Raw genomic sequence first — 25,039 nt, 5'->3', positions numbered from 1 at the left:
TCATTGTTTACTTGCTCTACCAACATCCAGAAGTCTCCCTTTTACCTATTAGTACAGTGATAGAGACATAGAATATTACAAGACCTCAAGAAAAAGTCCAAAAAAAGAGAGCGAAGTTGGAGCATGGGAGAACTGCCTTCTTAAAGCTTCTTAAAATTGTGCCCCATAAAAACTCCTGAGTCTACCTTCTCTTTCAAACATAAGAAGTATTTTCCTATGAGGCATAATATCTTCCTCATTTTCCCAACCCAGACTTGAATAAAAAATGTCTCTTCCACCAACATCTGTCTCCTGGTTTCTGATAGAGACATCTTAGCAGCCTCAGGCACAGGTCATACTATTGACCTGGAAGATTTTTCTATGCTGACTAGCTTCCATAGAACTAGAAGGTGAAATACAGATGGTTGTGTTTTATAAAAAAAAAAAAAAAGAAAAGAAAGAAAGAAAAAGCCAAGGATATGTTTGAAGAGGTGCCAGGAATGATGAGGTGAGAGGGGTGCCTCAGTGGGCCCGTGATGAGGCATCCCTTCTCCCTGAGGATCCAGCCATACAATGGATATAGTATGGAACAGAGTTTATTTAGGACATGGGAAGTGGAGTTGGGAAGGGAGGAGAGAGAGAGGGGTGAGGAGGAGAGGAACATGTGGAGAAGGGGAGAAGGGGAAGGGGAGAAAAGGGTCAGAGAGTAAGAGTAAAAAAGAGAGTGAGGAGGGGTGAACAGCCCCTTTTATAGTAAGCCAGGCACACCTCCCTGTTGCCAGGTAACTGTGGAGCAGAGCCTAGAAGGAATACTAACATTCCTTCGTTGTGGTTTAATTTTAAAAAGGAAAAACTAGAAAGAGGTGATTAAGCAGGAATAGAGTTGCCATATCTCTAGGAAACCTAAGAAAATAGAGGTGAGACTGTTGGTCCAGTCTTAGGAGAGAGTTTGCTGTTTCCTTGCTTTCTAGGGTCTGTAAAACCATCTATGGGTAGGAAGAAGCAGGTCCAGTACAAGCAGCTGTGACTGTGAGAGTAGATTGGACCATCTATGGGTTGCTTCTCTGGAGCTGTCATGGAGGTAGATTTCAAGTAAATACCTGGACTTGGCAAGATGATAAAACACACATACACACACACTCACACAGACACACAGACACACAGACACACACACACAGACACACACACACACACACACACAAGCTATCATGGATATAGATTTAGATTTTGAGTAACACCTGGACTTGGCAAGTTGCTAACACACACACACACACACACATATATATGTATATATATAGCATATATAAATATATATATATATATATATATATATATATATATCATAATGAGAAACAATTTTAAGTTTACATTTAAAAGACAATTAGAGGAAACTTAAAACCTTGACCTTGTGAATATGATAGCTGATCACCTTAAATCTATAGTTGAAAGACAATCAAAGGAAACTTAAAATTTGAACTTGTGATTATAAAAGTTGAATCATATAATGTAATGTTTTATTAGAGGTAGACTAATTTATAAGAACTCTATTGATTAATTTTAGGATAGTGGCATAACAAGGGGAGAGAGTCTGAAGCATTTAGTCACTGGAAACTGAGTTTATATAAGGAAATAGCAGAAGGTTACATCTGTGAAAGGTTACATCTAAACTTGTATATCATTTATCATGAAGTCTGTAAGTAAGGCAAATCTGTCTCTCTTTGATAAGCTATCTGGTAGTCTTAACTAATTAACAAATTGACTAATGAGCTAATAAGTCGGTGTATTACCTTAGGGTAAGGAGTGAGAAGTCTGTTTTCTAACTGCCAAGCTGCAGTTGTCTTAGTTGTCAATGTAGTCAGAAGTCTGGGAAGAGTAAATTGTAATTTAAATGTCATGTATCAGTTAAAATGGTAGAGGTTGGTCTATAGAGTCCACTACCTAAATAGTTCCCAGGTCCCTGTGGTCTCTCTCCTCATAACTTGAACAGATTCAGTCTGGCCATCAGGCCCAGAAGATGAAAAGCTTTTTCTTGTGGAGTAGGTATGTGGGAGAAATGACCCACCTTGACTTAGGCAATATGAGACATTTAACTCTCTAGGTATCTTCTGTTTGTCCACAGTGAAGACTGAGCCCTGGCATCTGGCAAAGCAAAGGAGCAGTGTTTTCAATGGTCATCATACCACAATCCAGGCAGAGTTTTGTCACTATGCTCATATCTTCTCAGAGACCTTAGCGGGTAAACCATCAGGATTTGGGAGTCTCTATCTAGTATAAAAAGCTTGAATATTTAACATTATAGTTGGCAGATTTCTGACAAGATTGAGAGCCAGTATCTATCTTTTAAGCATATCTGAGTTGGACAACCTGTATTTGTTTAATTACTTGTCCTGGATGTATCTAGCAAATAAAGAGAGTACACTGTGACTTAATGACAGTAACAAAAGCAAGGCTAAACATATATTTAAGGCAGTGATCTCTAACTTTATCACTGTTATAAATCTTTAAATTAACACTAAAAAAAAATCATTATTTACCAAGGCAGTATAAAACGAAAACCTTATTCTAATTGGAAAGTGTCTTTGGAACCTTAAGTCAGGCTGTCTTAAGGTAAGGAGGCAGTGTGTTGGGAACTTCCCATAACAAAGATGGTGGATGGTCCTGGAGCTACCCTTAGTTAAGATGGACTTGAATCACAGTCAGCCATGTGATTGCCCTTAGCTAACATAGCACTGAAGCAATAGCATAGGAAAACCTTATCTGACCACAACAAAGATGGCAGACAGTCACGGAACTGCCCCCAAACAAGATGGCGCGGAAAGTCATATATTATAACTTAGAATGGAGTGGCAGAAATGAGGCTGTGTATCTTAGAATGGAATAGCAGAAGCATGGCAGAGACAAACATACAGACAAACAGAAACAGCACAGTGCAAGGGGTGTGGGGAACAGCTTGGTGGGAGGCAGTAGCTTCAGGAGCAAGGAAGCATGGGCAGCAGCTCTTCAGAGTGGAGTATTGGGCAGGGGCAGGGAGCAGGTGAATGAGCAGTGAAGCCATTTCCCAGCCAGGGCTACACCAGCTGGCTTGGCTGCTGTGGAGTCAGATCAGGTAGGAAACAAGAAAGTGAGGTGCAGGGCTGAAAGCCAGAAGCAAAGTCAGGGGGCAGAGAACCCGGAGCAGAGGGCAAGTGGTGAGAGGATGGTGAGTGGGGGAAGCCCACAGATCACTGGCAAGAGAGTTGTGAATGTTTGTTTTTAAAGATCCAGTAAATGGCTATTTAGAGTTATTTGTCGGTGGGTATATTAGGGGCCAAATTTAGCCTCTGAATTAGACCAGGAAGTTTGGCATTGAAGACTTTCCCTTTTGGATGAGAGCTAGCTATCTGTCCATTCCGGCATCCAGAGGACAAATGCGGTAGCTAGAAATGGCCAGCCAGATCACTAGGTTGTCACAAAGTGAACTTGAGGGCTGAGCTCAGGGCCAGTGCCCTAAGCAATGGCCAGAGAATTGTTCACCCAGCATCTAGAAAAGGGACAGGACCCCGAGGAGAAGGGAAAGAATCTTACCCAAGGGAAAACGTCCTAGAACAAAGGGTTAGTGGGAAGACTGTAATGTCTCTGTAATGCCTCTGTCCTGAAGGCACCACAGTGTGGCTGGGAGCTCAACAGCCCTCCCTTGGGATCAGGGGACATTTACAATAACCAGTGGGGGAGGAGGGAGCTTACCAATTCGCCAGTGTCTGGAAGGATGTCTAGCAAGTGATCTGATATTGCTGTAATTCCATGTGGCAGCGGGAGATATGAACCTGTGAGTTTCTACTCTGAGTCTCACAGCATGCTGCCTGGAGAAAGTATGATCTGTCTTAGCCACTTGTGAATACTGCGTGTTATAATAATGACCAGCCTGGCAAGATACACATGCAAAAGTAGCATGAATATTAACCCCAACATACAGAATGCTTCCCAGAAGGAAATTCATGTCTGCTACTATAAATCTGACCAAGAGCCTTTGGCTGATGTACTCAAAGCATAGATCCTAGAGGTGAACCTAATACAATTATTTTGCTATAAAAGTGCCTCCTTCAAAAGGTATGTGTGCTTAAAGAAATGTTCAAAGTCCTTAGCGATGAGGGAAATGCAAACCAAAACTACCCTGAGATTCTATCTTACACTAAGATCAGAAACTCAGGTGACAGCACATGTTGGCAAGGATGTGGAGAAAAAGGAACACTCCTCCATTGCTGGTGGGATTGCAAACTGGTACAACCACTCTGGAAAACAATCTGGAGGTTCCTCAGAAAATTGGAAATAGATCTACCTGAAGACCCAGCTATACCACTCTAGGGCATATACCCAAAATATGCCCGACCATGCCACAGGGGCACATGCTCCATTATGTTCATAGTAGCCTTCTCTGTGATAGCCAGAAGCTGGAAACAACCCGGATGGCCCACAAGAGAAGAATGGATACAGCAAATGTGGCTCATTTACACAGTGGAATATTATTCAGCTATTAAGAATGAGGACATGGGCTGGCTCGGTGGCAGCAGCAGGTTGCCATGCTGCTTCCAGAGAAGCTAAGGCTGGGCGTGTGGCTGCCGAGGGAGGGATCCTCCCCACCAGCCAAGCTGCCTCGAACCCTTGCCTGCCTGCACTAGCCCAGTGGTCCCAACCGGGCCTGTTAGCCAAAGCTCTCCTCCATGGCTCTGCAGGAAAAAAAAGTGTTAATTCTCTACTCCCTCCCCACTTCGAGAAACAGGGTGCTGCTGTCGTCTGGTTCCTTCCTTCTACTTCTGTGTTGGGCCTAATCCTGGAATGGCTTCAGCCTGGTTCAATTTTTGTGACCTGTCTTGGTCATTTCCGCTGCAGAGTGACTCATCACGACCTACAAGACCCTTGCCTGCCCCGCAACTACTGATGTAGAATAATCTCATAGACCCCACCAGATTACCCCATACCCCTTCTTCAATCTGCTCTATAAAACCGAGAGACTGCTGCAATAAAGCGAGTTCCTGCTTCATCATGACTCCCAGCCCAGTGTGGTTCTTCTCAGGCAGCCAACACCCACCATCCTGCTCAGCCCCAGAGAGACTCTGCGGTCCTGGCTTCCTTCCTCGCAGCTACCTGCCTGTAAAGAGTGGACACTTCTGGAGCCACTGAAGAAGTCCGCTCACCCAAACGCTCACATCTTTCCAAAATCTGAGCAGTCTGTTCAACTAGCCCTAGTGATTAATGGAAATAAAACCGAAAAACAAAAACAAAAACAAAACAAAACAAAACAAAACAAAAAACAATGAAATTATGGGTTCTACCAAGCCTGTCGCAACCTTTCCCCCAACAGGCTTCTGGATTCCTAGGAGGCCCTAGGAACTCTAGAATTTAGCTAATGTCCCTTACCCATCCTTCTTCCCCATCCCCCCACCTCATGTCTTTTTTTTGGGGGGGGGGGGGTTCGTAGCCCTGGCTGTCCTGGAACTCACTCTGCAGACCAGGCTGGCCTCGAACTCAGAAATCCGCCTGCCTCTGCCTCCCAAGCGCTGGGATTAAAGGCGTGGGCCACCACTGCCTGGATTTTTGGTTTTTTTGATTTTTTGGTTTGTTTTTGTTTTTGTTTTAAATCATCAGAGAAAGTAGAACTGCAAGGAAAACGCCTAAAGATTGAACCCTTGCCCCCCCCAAAAAAAAAGAATTAGAAAATACAGATCCAAAATATTCGACCTCAGCTCTGATGGGAAGTGCGAGATAGCCTGCTGGCTCAGTACCGTACAGTGGAGAACTGTGAACAAGTGAACACGGAAAGTGAGGCGCAGTGGCCAATGTTACCTACTCCAACTGGGAGTAGACCAGGCAAGCCATCATAAAGCTAAATGGCCACCATGGTCAGGGTGCTTGCCCGGCATGGACAAGGCCCTGGGTTCCATCCTTGACATCATAAAAATGGGGTGGGGTGGGGGCTGAACTCTTGTAGATCTGGAAAATTTGACACAACAGAAATTTCTCCCATCCAGCTTGGACTTCCCCACTTTACCACCCCTATAACCTTTTGGGTCCTGCATGGTACCCTGGTTCACGGGAGTAGTGCTGTATGTTTCAGGGTAGGGCTTGAAAGAAAATTAAAATTCAAGGTCCATGACTCATGTGGCTTGCTAGTTAGGAGGGCTTTTTGGGCCTAGAGCAAAGAACAAAAGCTGTAAAATCATCCCAGGAACCTACTAGCCATAATGATAGGGAAGACATACAAGAATGTCCAGACTGGCCCAACGCCTCCTTATCTCCTGCCCTTCTGACATGGGTTAAATGTTAACCAGTTGCTCTGCTGTTACCTCGATCTGCACATACAGTTTGCTGATGTTTAAACTGTCCAATTGTGTGAAGCCACGCCAGTTCTTTCCCTACCCCCACTCTTTTCCTATATAAAACCGTAGCTTCTGAGCCTCGTGGTCGACAACCCTGTCTCCTGCATGAGATATGTGTTTGCCTGGAGCTCCGTCATTAAACTACCTCGTGTGTTTGCATCAAGACGGTCTCTTGTGATTCTTTGGGTGCACGCTATCTCGTGACTTGGGGGGGGGGGGTGTACTGGCTAGTTTTGTGTCAACTTGACACAGCTGGGGTTATCACAGAGAAAGGAGCTTCAGTTGAGGAAATGCCTCCATGAGATCCAACTCTAAGGCATTTTCTCAATTAGTGATCAAGGGGAAAAGGCCCCTTGTGGGTGGGACCATCTCTGGGCTGGTAGTCTTGGGTTCTATAAGAGAGCAGGCTGAGCAAGCCAGGGGAGGCAAGCCAGTAAAGAACATCCCTCCATGGCCTCTGCATCGGCTCCTGCTTTCTGACCTGCTTGAGTTCCAGTTCTGACTTCCTTGGTGATGAACAGCAGTATGGAAGTGTAAGCCAAATAAACCCTTTCCTCCCCAACTTGCTTCTTGGTCATGATGTTTGTGCAGGAATAGAAACCCTGACTAAGACAGGGGGTATCCCCATGGAGGCCTTTCAGGCTGACCACAGTCCCTGATTCCCACCATTCTCTCTCAGGTGGATTTTATATTTGTTAAAAGTCTATTTTAATGATATGAGCTACCTTTGGTAAAGTCTCCGTTCTGTGGAGGAGTTGAATGGCCCAAAGGTGCTCTCAATCTACCCATGTGCTCTTATAAGAGCTGAAGCAGGAATTGGGGTGTGTCCCTTGTGATGATTGAACTACAACCCAACCCTGAGCTCCCAAAAAAGCTTAAAGTCCATCATCTGGTAAACTTAGTAAATTCGAGAATGTTGCTTCTGTTTTTATCTAGAGGAGTATTTAACTGACTGCTTAAGGTGTCCCCGCAAACAAACCAGAGTACCAGCCTCGTTATGCACAAAGGGGCGAACACACTTAATTGGTTAATTTACCGGGCTCAATGAGATCCTGTTGGAAATTAACCATTATGGAGAACAGTGCCCATCAGTTAAATGAGGCTAGGCCTCCACCTCCTGATACTATACTGACTGTAATGCATATTAACCAGGTGGTGCACTTTAGCTACCCTGGACAATACCACCAAGTGTGCAGGGAAGAAAGGAAGTCCTCTCTGCATGTGAAAAAACCTATGCTTGGGGGGTCCCTGCTTCCTGGCAATGCAAAGACCACAGTGAAAAGGGTATTGTGATGAAGGGCAAAGTCAGGCAGTGCTGTGCTAAGTAAACTACCTCAAGATGTAAAGTTACCTCAGCAATGCTTTTTCCTTTTGTTCCCTAAATCCCGGTTTTTAATTTCTTTTCTTTCTGTTTTTATTTATTTTTTATTAAGTGTTTTCTTTATTTACATTTCAAATGTTTCCCCTCCGAAAACCCCTCAATGGTTTTAGCTCCTTTGTCAAAGATCAAGTGACCATAGGTGTGTGGGTTTATTTCTGGGCCTTCAATTCCATTGATCTTCCTGCCTGTCACTGTACCAATATCATGCAGTTTTTATCACAATTGCTCCATAGTACAATTTGAGGTCAGGGATGGTGATTTCCCCCAGAAGTTCTTTTATTGTTGAGAAAAGTTCTCACTATCCTGGGTTTTTTGTTATTCCAGATGAATTTGTGAATTGCCCTTTCTAACTCTGTGAAGAATTGAGTTGGAATTTTGATGGGGATTGCATTGATCTATAGAGGACTGCCTGGTCTAGCCTCAGTGAGACCTAACCCTCGAGAGACTTAAGGCTCCAGAGAGTGGGGAGGTCTGGCAGGATGTGGGGGTAGAGGGATAGGGACATCTTCTTGGAGACAGGGGGAATAGTGGGAGGACAGACAGGGAGAGGGGTAACAACTTAACTGTAAAAAATAAATAAAAGTAATTTTAAAAACAGTGTATGTGTAAGTCAGAAGAAGGGCATTGGATCCCTAGAACCTGGAGTTACAAGGGGTTGTGAGCCATCTAATTAGGTACTGGGAAGCAAACTCAGGTCCTCTGAAGATCAACAAGTTTGTCTTAACCACTGAGCTATCTCTCCAGACCCTAACTGCACCTTTTAGACAAGGGGTGTGGGGTGCTGAGCTTGTAAGATGAGCTTTGAAACGGGCCCCTTGGGTAATACACAATGATTATTACGAAATAAAGTCATAAAAATCAAATCTATAGTTACATTTTATTTATTTTTGTAATGTTAAGAACCCAAGACTCAGTGATGCTAGGCAAGCACTCTATCGATGAGTATATCTCAGCATTTTGAGACAGTCTTGCTATGTAGCCCAGGCTAGCCTAAACCTTATGATCTTCCTGCCTTCTCCTTCTGTAACCATCATAACCTTGGCAATCCCTCTTCAGTAATTTCCTCCAGCCACTGAGGCCCAGACCCACTGCTCTGCTTTCTGTTAGAACACAGGGCTTCTCATTTCCAGAACTTCAAGTAATTATGCAGAATATCCTGTTACTTTTTGTTATTTTTATTTAATTAAAAAATAATGGGATTCATTTGGCAGCATGTTTTTTGTTTGTTTGTTTGTTTTACTCTGCCTGTTTTTGAGATTATTCATGCTGTGCCTGTCAATGGTTTATCCCTCTTGTCACTGCTGAGCAACATTTCATTGTTCCTATATATGACAATTTATCCATTCATGGTTTGTGGCTTGAGTTGTTTCCAGAATGGGCAATTAATACAGCTAAAAAAAAACATTGTATAATCCATCTCAAGTTAATGTTTGTGGGGTAAATAAGGTTGAAATGATTTTTTTTGCAGCCATTTCCCATATGGTGTTCCAGTACCAATCACTAAAGTATCTTCCCACCTTTGAGTAAGATCAAGTGAATGATACACATTTGAGGTCTGTTCAGGAAAGAAAAAGAAATACATACATACAAAAAAATCAGTAGTACATATCTTCTAAATTATGTTCTAGATAGTCTATATTTTATACTAAATTATATATTATATACAATACTACTTATATTATGTAATATAATATCTTATATATTATACTATTTAATATATTAATCATGATGTTATAAATATGCATACTATATAATATTATATGTATTATACATTTTATTTTATATTATATTTATTATAGATTGTCTGTAAAATTCATATTTTAATATCAATATTAGAGTCAAGTTAGTTTCTATATAATGACTACTAAAGTATTGATAGGTACTGAATTGAATATGTAGATCAATTCAGAGAAATTTGAATTAACAATATCAAGTCCTTTATTACATAAACATACCTACTTAACATTTAAAATTTGCATGGATGTTTTATAGGATTCCAGTGTGAATATCTTGACTATATTTTAAATTACTTAGAAGTAGTTTTCATTTGGCTGCTTTGTGCCATTGCCAAATTTCTTGTTATTAAATGTGTGTATCATGTGGAAATGCAATTGCTTTTTGTATGTTGATATTGCTTCCTGTAACCTCAGAAAACTGCTAGCTGAAGCTGCTCTATGCATGTCCTTCAGGACTTCCTACTCTTACGTGCCAGTGATGGGTAAAGACAGTTTAATTTCTTTCTAATATGACATATTTTCCTATCTTCATGTCTTAAGTAGTGGTCTTCAGTAGAGTGGCAAGGGACACTGATAACCAGTCTCAGGGAAGGAAGCATTCTTTCTTCAACATGTGGTGCTAGCTCAAGGGTTTCTATAATGTCCTACAGCCACAGTACGATGACCTAGTTCAGGAAATTAACCTGGGCTCAGTGCTATTTGGGAATCCAAGGCCTTACTTAAATTCTGCAAGTTTCCACTCTCATGCTGTTTCTGGTCTAGGGTTCTGTCCATATCTCACATTCAATTTAGTTGTTATGTTTCCTTAGCATGCTTTTACTTGGTACAGCTCATGCCTTGGACCTGAATGATGCACTGTTTTGCATTGTTCCTCAACATGAAATTTTGTTGTAATTATACTGAGTTTATACGACTCTGGCAAAAGAATCACACACGCGCGTGCGTGCACACACACATACACACATAAAATTACTTTTTGCTCCTCTTGATACATTCTGTCAAGGGCTCAGATGTCAATTTGTCAACTTTTATTTTTCTTGACTTAAATTTTAATTTTCTGACATGGAACCATTGTGCACCCATAGATAATATCTACTGCTGGGATACATAAGTGAGTGTGCTATACAACACATATGCCAACAAACTGGAGAAAAGAACAAATTAGTTAACAGGTAAAAAAAATGAAACCTCTGACCAGGGTCTCAGAGAAAATACAAGCCCAGACCAAGACGCCATCTCATAAGGGGAGGGCAACACCATTCTCTGAAAGTGTTCAATAGCTTCCTGGGCCTGAGTCTCTGCACTTATATATGAAGGGAAAGACATATTGGTTTGTTACAGTGTGCACACATTGCATAGAATCACCTCCAGATCAATATGGAGTGTAGGGCCATCGACCTTGTCTGGAATAACTGTGGGAAAGGTTGGGTTAGTTGGTTCACACAGCCATCCATTTCTATGATTAGGCACTTCAGAGGACTAATGACAGCCTTAGTGCTATGAATATGGTCATCATTGTCTTCCCTGTCAACTGTATTGACTCATCTTCCCTCCCAGAGAGGCTGGTATGTCTGTCCCTGCTGGCCCTATGAGTATGTGTGTTATGTTCCCTTTAGCTATTTATGTTGTAATCTCTTGTTTTCACTTAGAGAAATAAGTATCTAAATTGTCTTTCATCAGAATGAAACTTGCTTCGGAAGGGAAATATTGTCTTAATTCTAGGAAAAGGAGGTAAAGTCACCTTGACCTTGAGATATATGGAGCTTGAATGGGTGAGCATAAACACAATGGGTGGGGGGCAATTTGGGAAGGAAAAAAAAACCTCAAGTCACAGGAATCTAGAAACAAAGATTGTAACAATGGTGGAAAGATAGACAACTTCCCAATAAACTCTGGAAATTAAGAGCTGCCTGATGGGTTTTGATCCATCAAGAGTTCAAGGTGTCTCTTTAATGACCAGGGCAAGATACAAGTCAAATTATTGCTAGGAAGATGGAAGAACAAGGGCCAACATGCCACATGCTAAGGGAAGTCCATTCCATGGATAATAAGTGATGAGCTCTTTGTATTTTAGAGCAGTATTAGTACTACAATCCTCACAGGTTGCTGCCTTTGTAGCCTCCTTATCTGCCCCACCCCTCCTTGCTATGCCAAGCAGCTCCCAGCTCTTTCTCAATATCTCTGCAATGCTTTTCAGATGAAAAAGGAAGTGGACAAAGCAATGGATTCTACCTTTGGAGATATGCAAATGTGAGGGTTTTCTTTTTCTTTTTTTTTTTTCTTCAAGCGTTGTAGGCTACTGTGCAAAATGATGGGCTCTGGACCTCAGATTCTTGGACATCTCAAATACTCGGGCATTGGGAATGCTTCCTCACTCCTGGAGCTGTAGAAAGGTTGTAGAGCTCACTGCCTGACCATGCATAGCTAAGGGAGCAGGTGCACATAGTGTCAGGTATATTGAAGGCAGTTTTCCAGAGTGTAGGTGGAGTAAGAGTAGGTGAGTCAACAGGAAAAAATTGTGTGTGTGTGTGTGTGTGTGTGTGTGTGTGTGTGTGTGTGACTTTTCTCAGAAGACCAATGCTGGGTAGCTCCACTTACAGGGCAGGCATAAATAGCCGAGCCTGACAAACAGAGGTGCATTTACCTGGACCTCCTGGGGCCAACAAGGAAGCAATCTGTGAGTGCCTCTGCTTCTCATTTTATTTCTCTACCTCCCGTGGAGATGGCTTTGTCCATCTGGGCTGTTTATCCCACTGATTTTGAGAAAGGGGAATAGGATTCTGGTTCTAGGTTCTGGATCGGGGACAAGGGATTTGAGGGGTGGAGGTGAGGGACACAGTGAGGGAAAAGAATCCAGTCCCTGTGTCACCTTCCTTGACTCAGAGAAAGATTTGGTTTCTGAGATGGAGTCGTGTTGATGCATGTTATGTGATGATTCTATAGACCTACACAGATTGTATGGAGAATTCAGGTGAATTGTGGTTGAATCTCAATTTCATAAGAAAAATAATAGGGGAAGAACTCCCTAGCCTTCCCTAGGCTGGGGTTTTAATCTCAGGCTAGTGCCGAAAGCATAGAAACAAGGACAAAATGAGTTCTCTCTTAGCCTAAACTCTTTATTAAACAATAAACTTAACAGCTCACGGCCTCTGATTTGCGAGCCAACATTACAAACAGCTTCTGTTCTCAATGAACTTTTACTCTGAAAGCACGGAGTGCCACACACACTGTGGGCTGTATCTCTCTGCACACTCCATCCACTGCCCCAGCTAATTAGTCTGTCTCAGATCTGGAAGCCTGTAGATCTGATCTCTGCAGGCTTCATTAATGCTAAGGTGAACAGATGGTAGATCAGAAGGCCTTTTTTCTTGATTCTTCCACAGAATGAGGCATGGGGCCCCAAAGTTAAGGTGGCTACTGGCTAAGGAACAGTGGCCTTGCTCTGACTTGGGCCTGCCCTTTAGTACTGACGACAGAACCTCTGCTAAAACAATGGTAAAGAAGTAGCTTGTGAGCTCACTAAGGTATTTCTAGGAAGTTCCAAGACACATGAGGCAATTGTAAATAAGAAGCACAAAGCTTTAACCCAGAATCACCAGGTGGAGAAACAGCAGGTCAGGAAACCTGACAAACATGCAATCCACCCCCAGCTGTGCTGAAACTCTTCCTCGTTATAGAAGCCTCTTTTGCTTTGTCCTCAGCCACCGTGCTGCCTATGGGCTCTTTCCTTCCTTGAGAGGAAAGATGTTATAATAATTCAGGTCTTGGCCCCCTGTATCCCATATCCCAGACGTGTATAGTTATCAGCCTTGTGTCACTATTGGAAAATGCTGGTCATGAGAAGTTAAGACCTTGATACCCTGTGTAGGGAGTTACCAAAGTCTGACATCCTGCACGAGGTCTCAGCCGGACTATGTCCCTCTCAGACAGTGACTGGATGGATACTCTGCTAAATGTTTTCTCTTGGTTCCTCCTCAAACCAACCTCCAATCTACATAAGCCCATCTGGAATGTTCCCGCTCCCGCAACAAAACTTTTCCCTTGTGCCCTCTCAGATTGTAGACTTCTAGGTATCTCTGACTCTCTTCAACTGCCAACTTAATATCTCTCAAGCTCTTTATTTGCATTCTCTCTAGTACTTTCCGTATGAACTCTGCCTGGTCTAGGAATGCCAAACAGCCGGGCAAGCATGTGGCCGTACTCCAGCCTGAACTCAGTACAAGCATCTAGAAGTGCTCAGAGCCAGGTTCATCTCTGGATCAGTAGTATTCAATGTCGGTGCTAATCCCAGAAGCCAGGGAGAGAATGCAGACTCAGCCTCAAATGAGTTAAGCCTGCTATCCTAGAACATAGAAGGAGGACCAGGGATGAGACAGTCCTCAGTGATGGACACTAGACTCAGCCACTGTTCTCATGGGGCACCAGAGAGGAACACTACAGTCAACCCGTGTTAGAGTGCTAGTCAGGCTACTCACTCCCTCAAAGGCCAGACCATGTACCTACCTCCATAAACTGCTTTTGGAGTCTTACTGTCTTATTGCTCTGGGTGTTCATCATGGGGAACGATGTGGGGGATGAAGGTTTCTCTTCTCTGGACTTAGTAGCCACTACCTAGAACCTCATCCTAGAACCATCATTGCCTCTTTTCTCTTTCTCACCCCTGCAGGACATGCTGCCCTTTCTCTCCATGCTTGTCTTGCTTGTACAGCCCCTGGGAAATCTGGGAGCAGAAATGAAGAGCCTCTCGCAGAGATCAGTACCCAACACCTGCACCCTAGTCATGTGTAGCCCAACAGAGAATGGCCTGCCTGGTCGTGATGGACGGGATGGGAGAGAAGGTCCACGGGGTGAGAAGGGTGATCCAGGTAAGCTGGGAATAGGGGGTTGGAATGTGAACTAAACTGATCGATCCCCCAGGTGATTAGGGATCAACTTGGATATGAGCTTCTTTCTCCTAGGGATTGAGTTTCCCCCTGGTGTCCATGTTTCCTGCCAAACACATTTTTTTTTTGTTTTTTGGGGTTTTTTTGTGGGGGGGGGGGGGGAGCGTGTTTTGGCCCACCATGTGTTTCCTCCCATAATCCAGCTGACCTGACTCCTCCCCTGGGATCCTTGGGTTCTTCCTGTTCTGAGAATGGATAAACTACTGATATTATCCTGTTCCAGCAGTTAGCAATTGTTCCTTTTGATTAAGTGGTGCCTATAGGGAATGATAATTAGTTTTTAATATTTTATCTACACTGCAAATGTGGTGGGAAAAATGAGGCTCCATAGACTTATAAACAGATTTTATTGGCAGAACCCACTTAAGACATTACAAGGGAAGATTGGAATTTGTGTTTCTTTGTACAGCTTTGTGTTCAGGTATTCACTTGGAAATTAATTTAATCCTTTCAAAAGCCACAAGGAACATACCAGTCTTCTTTAACAGGTAAAGTAGGGGATGGTAAAGTTGAAAGAACAAAGGCTTCTACATTAAACAGATCTTGACTGTTAGCTACCTCTCTGTGACTGAGACACCTACTAAGTATTACAAATTCTCACCTTGTGTGTCTCTAAGTGAGAATAATATTTACCAAATAATCTTTGACAAATGATGGAGCCAAAGACTTTATTTTATATTGAGTCTTCTGGGCAAAGTTCAGTGTTCCTGCTGACCAAGTTAGTGTATTCTCTAGTTTACCAGTAGGACTAATAAGCAAAGGATTTAGCCCCCAAAATACTGACCCTGCAGAGTCTCATGGGCAAGAGTGGGGAACTCAATAAAGAAGCAACACAAGTGAAGGGACACACTACCCCTGAGCTGAAGCTTCCATGGGATCAAATACTACGTTTCCAATTCAGCAAGCCTTCAGAAATTGGATGGTGACTATAAGAGCCAGAACTGGAAGTCAGGTTCTCTGTCTTTTGGCAAGAGCTCACCCAAATTTCCTCCCTATGTGTGATACTCCAACATATACCTCCTTTGCCCCACTGTACATGTCAAGAAAGCAAAGGAATCCGTCTGCTCCTGTGGATACTATCACTGTGATGCTACCATTGGGCCAATACCATACTGCTTTCGATGCCTCCTGTGGAACAAGTAGTAATTAGTGGGTCACCTAACATAAGTATTTACATTACCAGAGACAGGGGCTTCACTGTTCATACAGGTAAAACAAGAGGGCAGCCTTGGAAATGTAACATGTAACACTAATTGACATCTTGGAATTTACTGAAGTATGGTGGTCTTCCTAAGAGATATTACACTGGGTTTTACAAAGCATCTCAATTGCCATCCTCAAATTTCAAATAAGGGCACCCGTCTGTCGGTGTCATTCCTTTTGCAATAGTGACTTCCTATTTTTTTCATGAACCTCAATTGTCCAAACTGATTTTCCTCACTGTTCATAACACTGAGGCTCTCCAGCAGGAGAAATGTATCAGTGTTTAAGAGGGGGCACATCTCTTGCAGAAAATCTGAGTTTATTTCTGTCTGTTTGTGTGTGTGTGTGTTTAATTTTTTTACACCTATAAATACACTGTAGCTATCTTCAGACACACCAGAAGAGGGCGTCAGATCCCATTACAAATGGTTGTAAGCCACCATGTGGTTGCTGTAAATTGAACTCAGGGCCTCTGGAAGAGCTCTTAACCACTGAGCCATCTTGTCAGTCCCAAGTTTATTTCTTATACACCATTCATTTTGGATGACTTACAATAACTACCTATAACTCCAGCTCCACGGAAACTGACACTCTCCTTGCTCTGAACTCTATAGGTACCTACACACACACACACAAACACATACACACACACACATGCACACCAAACACACTTAAAATACAATAAGTCCTAAAAGGTAGAGTGAGGGCATAGGAGCCAAAAATGTGCTCCTGTACTTATATGAAAAAGTCAGGTCAAATATAATTTATCAACAGTTGTTCTCAATATAAAGCTCCAAGGAAGGTCTTTGTTGAACAAAAAGAGCAGCTACCATTAAAGCTGTATAAGTCATGAAAATCTCACAAGACATTTGAGAAATAGGCTTCTTCAAGTACTTAGGTTCCATTGAGTACAGACAGTATCCAAATGCTTAAATTCTGTGCATAAGACTAGGATCTAATAAGTAGGTCTCATCTTAAAGATCTTGATCTTGAGGAGAAAGTTGAATGACAATGCTATAAAATAAATTGAAAGATTATTATTTCAATAAATAGCATCATTAAAAAACTATAAATAACTTCTCTATCTCTAGCAATCCCCTTCTAAGTAATTTATATTCATTTATTGACCTCTGGGTCAGATATCTGTGTTGATGTAGAATACTTGTTGCTTGACTAAGAAAAGTCTCAGAGTTCTGATAGCCACAGCCATGGCTCCACACAGGTACAGCCATGAAGCTCAGGACCTCTTGCCTCTTTGAATGCCTTTGTCTTTTCTTTTTTTTTTTTTTTTTTTTTCTTTTTTCTATTTTTTTTCAGAACTCAAATTTCTTTTTTATATGTTTTTAATTAGATATTTTCTTTAATTACGTTTCAAATGTTATCCCCTTTTCTAGTTTCCTCTCTGAAAATCCCCTATCCCTTCCCCCCTCTCCCTGCTCACCTACCCACCCACTCCCACTTCCTGGTCCTGGCATTCCCCTATGTCTTCACACATATAACCTTCACAGGACCAAAGGCCTCTCCGCCTATTGATGACTGATTAGGCCATCCTCTGCTACATATGCAGCTAGAGCCATGAGTCCCACCATGTTTTTTCTTTGGTTGGTGGTTTAGTTCCAGGGAGCTCTGGAGAATGCCTTTGTCTTAAAACACCTGCTGCTTTGCTCCAAGGCTCTGTCTCTGTCCTTTCCTGTTGTCTGGTAGCTCAGTAATGCTTTGAATTAAAACAAGCAGACTCCATATGGAAAAAAATACTATGTTTCTTGTCCCAGTTTCCATTTTGGTTGGCTAGAAGGAAGCCAATGACACATAGTAGGCTGAATGGGTTAAAGTGTAAGAGAAGGTAGGTCTAAGGTAAGACACAAAGTGGCCTCCTATGTAAATGGGCTGGAGCTTGAGAACCATCCAGAAGCAGCCACAAGAGCAATGGGACTTGATGTAGCAGCTCCCTCTCTGAGATCCCCGTTTCTCTCTTGATCCCAGAAGGAGCTGGGGATTGAATGTTGGGTGCTTTTTTCCCACAGTGGTCTAGGGACTGGTCTCATTCCTTTATATTTCCTGCTCTTTGGTTGGACCTTGGGCAAAGAAACCACTAGTCACTTTTGATCATCTCTTTGGAGGATTTTGAAACCTGCCAGTCCCCAGAATTTGTTGAAAGGGGCAATTGGAGCCTAAGAAGAGACACTCTTGGAGGCAAGGATTAGATCTGTGGGTCACTGTAGTGAAACCTCAGGCTAGGAGATGCTTAAGGTGAATCAAGGACTACCTGTCTCAGCAGGATGCGTAGTTAGATATGTGATGTGACCCTGCCATGTAACTCTCTGTGATTCATCATGGGAAAGACCTGGAAGTCCAGAATCTTCCAGAAAATTCACATACAGCCCATCCTAATTGCACTTCTTCCCTTGGGAAGGCCTGGTTTCTCGTTTTCAAATCTAGAATTTCATCTCTTCTCTTCTCTCTCCAATAATCTGCATAGGACTTAGTCTCTAAACCCCTTCTAGTTCTGCTTCCTCTGAGGATATGGTGTGTTGGGTAGGGTTCTGTGAGGAGAAAAACATACTACACTTCCTATTCTTTGACAGCTATTCCTGCCCCATAGTTTGTTACGAATCTCTTAAAGAGCACACACGCGCCGGGTGTGGTAGCACACGCCTTTAATCCCAGCACTCGGGAGGCAGACGCAGGCGGATTTCTGAGTTCGAGGCCAGCCTGGTCTACAAAGTGAGTTCCAGGACAGCCAGGGCTATACAGAGAAACCCTGTCTCGAAAAACAAAAACAAAAAACAAAGAGCACACGTGCAACAATGCAAGCTAGTCAAACCAGTCTACTGTTATCAATGCCCCCACTTCCCACCTGTTTTGACTACTCACTATTCTACATTCAGGTTGGTATATGTTTTAGTAGCCATAAAAGACAGAACATGGGGCATTTGTCTTTTTGTGTCTGGTTTTCATTTAACATGATGCTCTTCACATCTACCAATGTTTCTACAAGTGATGGGTTTTTTTATTATGCATAGATAATATCCCACTGTGGATTTATACCACATTTTGCATTCATCCATTGGTAGGCATATCCTAGGCTGTTGGCATATCTCAGCTATGGTGAATGATGCTTCAATAAACATAAGTGTGCAGGTATTGCTTTGGTTTGTTGATTGCATTTCAAGTCTATATATTGCCAGTCATAATAGTTCTAGTTTTGGGGGTTGTTTTATTTTCTTTTTAGTAATCCCAACACTGTTTTCTACAACAGCTGTACTAAGTCATTTCCTGTATAAATCTTCCCTTTTATCTACACCACACAACTATTTGTTATTTCTGTACTTATTGGGGGTTTTACACACACACACACACACACACACACACACACACACACACACACACCTGGCCTCTTTTTGTTATATTTTATAAAAGTCATTCTAACTAGTGCAAAATAGAATTTCATTAGTTTTGATTAATATTTCCTTAATAGCTACTGAATGAAACTGAAACTGACATATTTTCCATTTACTTTCTAACCTTTATCTCTTTTCCTGATCAGTCTGTTCAAATAATCTGCCCATTTTAAAATTAGATCACTTGCTTTTCATTGTTGGTTTTTAAAATTCCTTACATATTGTGGATCCGAGCCCTGTGTCGGATTACTGTTTGACAAGTGCTTTCTCCCACACAGTAGGCTGTCTCTTTACTCTGTTGGGTATTTCCTTCATTGCACAGAAGCTCTTCAGTTTACTATCATTTTAGTTTTATGTTTTTATTTCTTGTGCATTTGGGGCTCTTTGCAAATAAACAATGATCAAGTAGATAAATAACAATAAACAAGTTAGTATCTATCTGGTGCAATTTTTTATTTAAAAGAAGTAGTTCGCTCTCCAGATACTCACTCCCCACACACTCACTCACTCACATGTGCATACATACTTACTTGCATGCACATAAATCTACACTCTTGCTACTGATCAATCAATGCTGGCAGATTGCCTTCTGCTGATACAGAGGCCTTGGGGCAGGGGAAATGAAAACTACATGAAAAGTTGTGAAGCTCTTGACTTGAATTCATCTCCAAGCCAAGAATGTCTATTTTGTCTAAGTGGAGACACTAATTTTTATTTAGTGGGTTACCACAGGACCAAGCCATGCTCAGCAGAACCTTAAAGGGATGTCAGGGAGCTCATCTTGTAGACATCAGTCTCTCCTGAGCACGGGACTAACTTTGGGTCCATTTCTTTTGTTTCTATAGGTTTGCCAGGACCTATGGGGCTCTCAGGGTTGCAGGGCCCTACAGGTCCAGTTGGACCCAAAGGAGAGAATGGCTCTGCTGGCGAACCTGGACCAAAGGGAGAACGTGGACTAAGTGGTGAGCAATGGGTCATGGGATTCAGATGGTGCCTCCAGCTGTTGCTTCTATCATGAGGATGTGTAAGTGGCAGGCACAGAACCTGTCCCAGGAAGAGGAAACATGGATGATCTGAAGAAGGCCATGGGTTGTTTCAGGGTGGACTGTTGTCTCTTTGACCTCTGCTCTGACATGCATCTTCTAGGCTCCCACTTCCAAAGGAATTTACTGTCATTGACTGGGCTGATCCTTTTCTGCCAGGACCTCCAGGACTTCCAGGTATTCCTGGTCCAGCTGGGAAAGAAGGTCCCTCTGGGAAGCAGGGGAACATAGGACCTCAAGGCAAACCAGGTCCTAAAGGAGAGGCTGGGCCCAAAGGTGGGTGAGGGCTGTGGTTTGTCTGGGAGGGAGAAAAGAGGAATGACAGTAGAAGCCATTAGTGTGATATGAGGCATGGTCAGACGGACAGGAAGAATCCAGAGTAATAACATTATGAAGACCTTGGCATGCACACCTCTCTCACATCTCTCCACACCAACAGGATTTCTCCATCACCCTCCACAGAGGAACCCTAGGCAGCAAGAAACAGTATTGCCAACTCCCTATCTAACCCTGTAGTTCTCTGTGACAGACCTACTGCTGAAGAAATGTTGCACACTGAACACACTCTTAGCAGTATTTCTTTCTTTTTGTTCCTTTCTCAGGAGAAGTAGGTGCTCCTGGCATGCAAGGATCTACAGGGGCAAAAGGCTCCACAGGCCCCAAGGGAGAAAGAGGTGCCCCTGGTGTGCAAGGAGCCCCAGGGAATGCTGGAGCAGCAGGTGAGTGATGACTAGATAGAGGGCTGGATGGAGTTCTATTGTGCCCCCTTTGAGCTGACAAGGCCTAGATCCTGTCTTAGTTAGGGTTTTACTGCTGTGAACAGACACCATGATCAAGGCAAGTCTTATTTATATGTATAAAAACAAAACAAAACAAAACAAAACAAAACAAAACAAAACCACACATTTAATTGGGCCTGGCTTACAGGTTTAGGTGGGAGCAGGGTAGCATCCAGGCAGGAATGGTGCAGGAGGAGCTGAGAGTTCTATGTCTTCATCCAAAGGCTGCTAGTGAAAAACTGACTTCCAGGAAACTAGGGTGAGGATCTTAAGCCCACATCCACAGTGACACACCTACTCCAACCAGGTCACCCAATTCCAACAAGGCCACACCTCCAAATGGTGCCACTCCCTGGTCCAAGAATATACAAACCATCACAGATCCCTTCCAAAATTTACCCTTTAAGTAAAGCCTGTGCTGTGGAGGCAATCTGTTTCTAAGGAGGTTGAGTGTAGAGCCAATGGGACTAATCACACATAGGGAGAGGAATGCTTTACGCCATAGGGAATCGTTTTTTAGGATTCAGATAAAGTTGATTGCCAGATGCTAAGGACAGCCAAACACATAGTGGGCATGTGTCTGGGTTCTGCGAAGAGTCTGTTTGTGGGATAAACATAAACTATGGACAGTGAGGTGAAAATCCCCAGAAATAAACATACAACCAAGCCAGATCTTCTTGAATTTCAGGACCTGCCGGACCTGCCGGTCCACAGGGAGCTCCAGGTTCCAGGGGGCCCCCAGGACTCAAGGGGGACAGAGGTGTTCCTGGAGACAGAGGAATCAAAGGTGAAAGCGGGCTTCCAGGTAAGCCAGAAGCTTCAGGTCCTGGGACCTGCACTGGGATGTAGCCCTCTTCATCGAGGCAGGAGCATCTCATTAGTATGGGTGGTCAATAGAACTTGGGGTCAGCTGATAAGTTTGAAAGAAAGCCAATTATATTCTGGCTTAGCTATCTATCGAAGTCATATGGGAAGGCAAATTGAGATAATTTCATCATCTTACCATGGGAAATAGGTGACAACAGCTGGCTTCCTGGTTTATAGGCTAGCCTTGTGAATCTAACAATCCAGTGGATGAGAATTATGTAAGTACTATGTGTTTCTGTTCTTTTCCCAAGACTGTCAAGTTGTCATTATATTTCCTGAACCTCAACTCAGAATACCTTCTTGTTTGATCTGCCATCTGCTTCAGGCTCAGTTGGGGGTTCAGGGGCTTATTTAGGGATCATAAGAAATCCCTACACAGAATCTGGGTGTCATGAATCATACTTGTCATCCTAGTACTAGGGAGGTTATAGCAGGATCACAGAGTGAGATGCTAGCCTGGCCTACTTTAGATCATGTCTTGAAAACAAGCAAACAACAGACTAGGGAGATGGATGGGTGGGTGAAATGCTTGCCAAACAGATATGAACCCAGAGTTCAGAGTTCCAAAGTACAAATCCCCAAATGGTGAGTGGACATGACAGCCTCCCAGCAATCCCAGCTCTATAGAGTCCGAGGTGAGGTCCCTGGAACAAACTGGCTAGCTAGACTAGGCAAATCAGCAAGCTCTGGGTTCCAGAGAGATTCTACCTCAATATATAAGGTGATAGAAGAAGATGACCAACAGAATTGTTGGGCCACATGTGCATAAACATGTAACAAGTACAACACACACACTCACTCCCCCCAACAAACAAAGGATTTTTGAGAAAAGAAAGAAAAGCATTCATAGCAGGGACCTGCTGTGCCTACAGATGTAAAGTTTGTTATGAGTAACAAGCTCCCCACCTTAACCTTTACCCTTTTTCTGGGGCACGGGGACAATTTATCCTTAGGCTTGTATCATGATCTCCACATGGTCATTTCCCTTATTTACCTCCTATATAGACAGTGCTGCTCTGAGGCAGCAGATGGAGGCCTTAAAAGGAAAACTACAGCGTCTAGAGGTTGCCTTCTCCCACTATCAGAAAGGTGAGTTTCTGGATACAAATAAAATTGAGCTAGGGTTGCTCATTTGGTTGAGCTTTGCTCTAGGTCTAGGATGAGAATGAGCAAGAACTAAGTCTAAGGCTGAACTTGGGGCTTGAACAACACAGTTGGCATCTATCAACATACATGTGTGTATGTGTGTCATAGACACACATATACATCAAGATTGGGTCCTCCTATGTACTTTGGATAAACGAGTGGGCATATTCATGTAGGACACACAAGTCCACCAAGGATCAACCCTGGGACAGCACATGACTCTTACATGGCCCTGATCAGGGCTGCTCTTGGTACCATACTGCACCTATGGAGACTCTTCCCCAGGATCCTTTTAAAGATACTCAGAGGAAAAGAACAGTGAACCAGGGTGCAGCTTGGATTCTGACCAGCTTCAGTGTAGGATTGGAACACAGACTTTGCCAGTATCTAGTTTCTTTTGCTGACTTTCATGCATGGGCACAAAGCCACAGAGATAGGTGCACACTGAAGGAAAGATGTATGGCACGCTATACAGATGATATTTTTTGTGATGTCATTTGTTACTTCAAGGTCAAGGAAGTGGAAAGGAAGTGACTTCGTCTTGCCCTCTTAGATAGTCATTGCCAGAGTCTTAATAACCAACTTGATTCCTTTCTGGGTTCACAATTAAACCCATCCCCTATTTCCCTGAATACGTGGACCTCTCAAATGTACTTCAAACCCCTGACCAGCACTTTCAAGGCTAGGAGGTCCAGGACAGCCTGGGACTTGACCCAACCCTCAGATGCCCACTATTTCCTTAGCTGTTCCTTAACTGTAGCACATAGTGCAAACCCTGGCTGACAACCTATGTTTCTACCACCAGGTTGTCTATGGGCTCACTGCACTGTGTCTTCTGTACACTCAAAAGTAATTTCCTACAAAAAGTTGTTCATTTCTACACAGTAACTAATATTATCATGAAAAGTCAGAGTTTTGTTTTAGGGGTAGCTCCGTGTATGTGTGTGTGTGTGTGTGTGTGTGTGTGTGTGTGTGTGTGTGTGTTCAAGCTAGAGGTTGATATCAGATGTTCTTCTTTACCACTTTATACTTTATTTTTAAATTTTTAATTATGTATATGTATATGCATGGGCTATGTGGCCAACTGTACCACAGTGCTCATGTGGAAGTCAGAGAACAACCTTATGGATTCAGTTCTCTCCTTTTACCTTTATGTAGCTTCCAAAGATTGAACTCAGGTCACAAAGCTGTGCAGCAAAAGGCAAACACCTTTACCTGTGAGCCATCTCTCTAGCTCTCCATCGTGTCTTTTTTGAGACAAGATCTCTCACTAAAACTTTCTGTTTTAGTGATATTGTCTGGTTAGTGGGGCCTTTCTCCCTATCCTGGGGTCCACCTGTCTCCATACCCTCTGTCCCCATGGACAGCTTGTATATGATGCAGTGTGTCAGCTCCTCAGACTTGCAAAGCTAGCATTTGATCCATTGAGCTCTGGTATCAGAGTGAGTAAGGCTCCCCACAATCTTACCAACTTGGGGCCTTGTACTGAACTTCTTTGAGCTTACGGGCTCTTGCTTGTGAATGAGGCAAGATGGCATTCTCTCATAGAGTTTACTGTGGTGCTAGGACCACAGTCTTTGCTTCATCATTTCTGGTTCCCCAATACCCTTCATTAGAAGGTTGAGAGAAGGCTCCAACTCCAGCTCAAATTTCTCACAGGCATCTAAGGGCTGCCACAACTAGAGCCCACCTTCTATCTTCTTTCAGCTGCATTGTTCCCTGATGGCCGAAGTGTTGGAGACAAGATCTTCAGGACAGCAGACTCTGAAAAGCCTTTTGAGGATGCCCAGGAGATGTGCAAACAGGCTGGAGGACAGCTGGCCTCCCCACGTTCTGCTACTGAGAATGCTGCCATACAGCAACTCATCACAGCCCACAACAAGGCTGCTTTCCTGAGTATGACAGATGTGGGCACAGAGGGCAAGTTCACTTACCCCACAGGAGAGCCCCTGGTCTATTCTAATTGGGCTCCAGGGGAGCCCAACAACAATGGTGGAGCAGAGAACTGTGTGGAGATCTTCACCAATGGGCAATGGAATGATAAGGCTTGTGGAGAGCAGCGCCTTGTTATCTGTGAGTTCTGAGCCACTGGAGGTAAAAAAAAAAAAAAAAAAAAAAACAGGACAATATTTGGCCAGGAGTTTAACCAGTGTACTATGGCTCAGACCTGTATGTTGCCAACATCCTAATAAAAGGTGTATAGCTTGA

At 43.1% G+C, this 25,039-nt stretch overlaps 1 protein-coding gene across 1 annotated transcript; it reads left to right on the top strand.

Annotated features, from left to right (window-relative positions):
• The first annotated feature begins 12,052 nt into the window (after window positions 1–12,052).
• On the top strand, window positions 12,053–25,039 carry Sftpd (surfactant associated protein D). Its single transcript, NM_009160.2, has 8 exons — window positions 12,053–12,126; window positions 14,116–14,314; window positions 19,842–19,958; window positions 20,199–20,315; window positions 20,642–20,758; window positions 21,507–21,623; window positions 22,691–22,774; window positions 24,539–25,039. The coding sequence occupies exons 2-8, from the start codon at window positions 14,119–14,121 to the stop codon at window positions 24,913–24,915; spliced, it is 1,125 nt and encodes a 374-aa protein (NP_033186.1). The 5' UTR covers window positions 12,053–12,126; window positions 14,116–14,118; the 3' UTR covers window positions 24,916–25,039.

Source organism: Mus musculus, chromosome 14, assembly GCF_000001635.26.
Source record: "Mus musculus strain C57BL/6J chromosome 14, GRCm38.p6 C57BL/6J".
NCBI lineage: Eukaryota > Metazoa > Chordata > Mammalia > Rodentia > Muridae > Mus > Mus musculus.
This window is presented reverse-complemented; position numbering and strand designations above follow the sequence as displayed.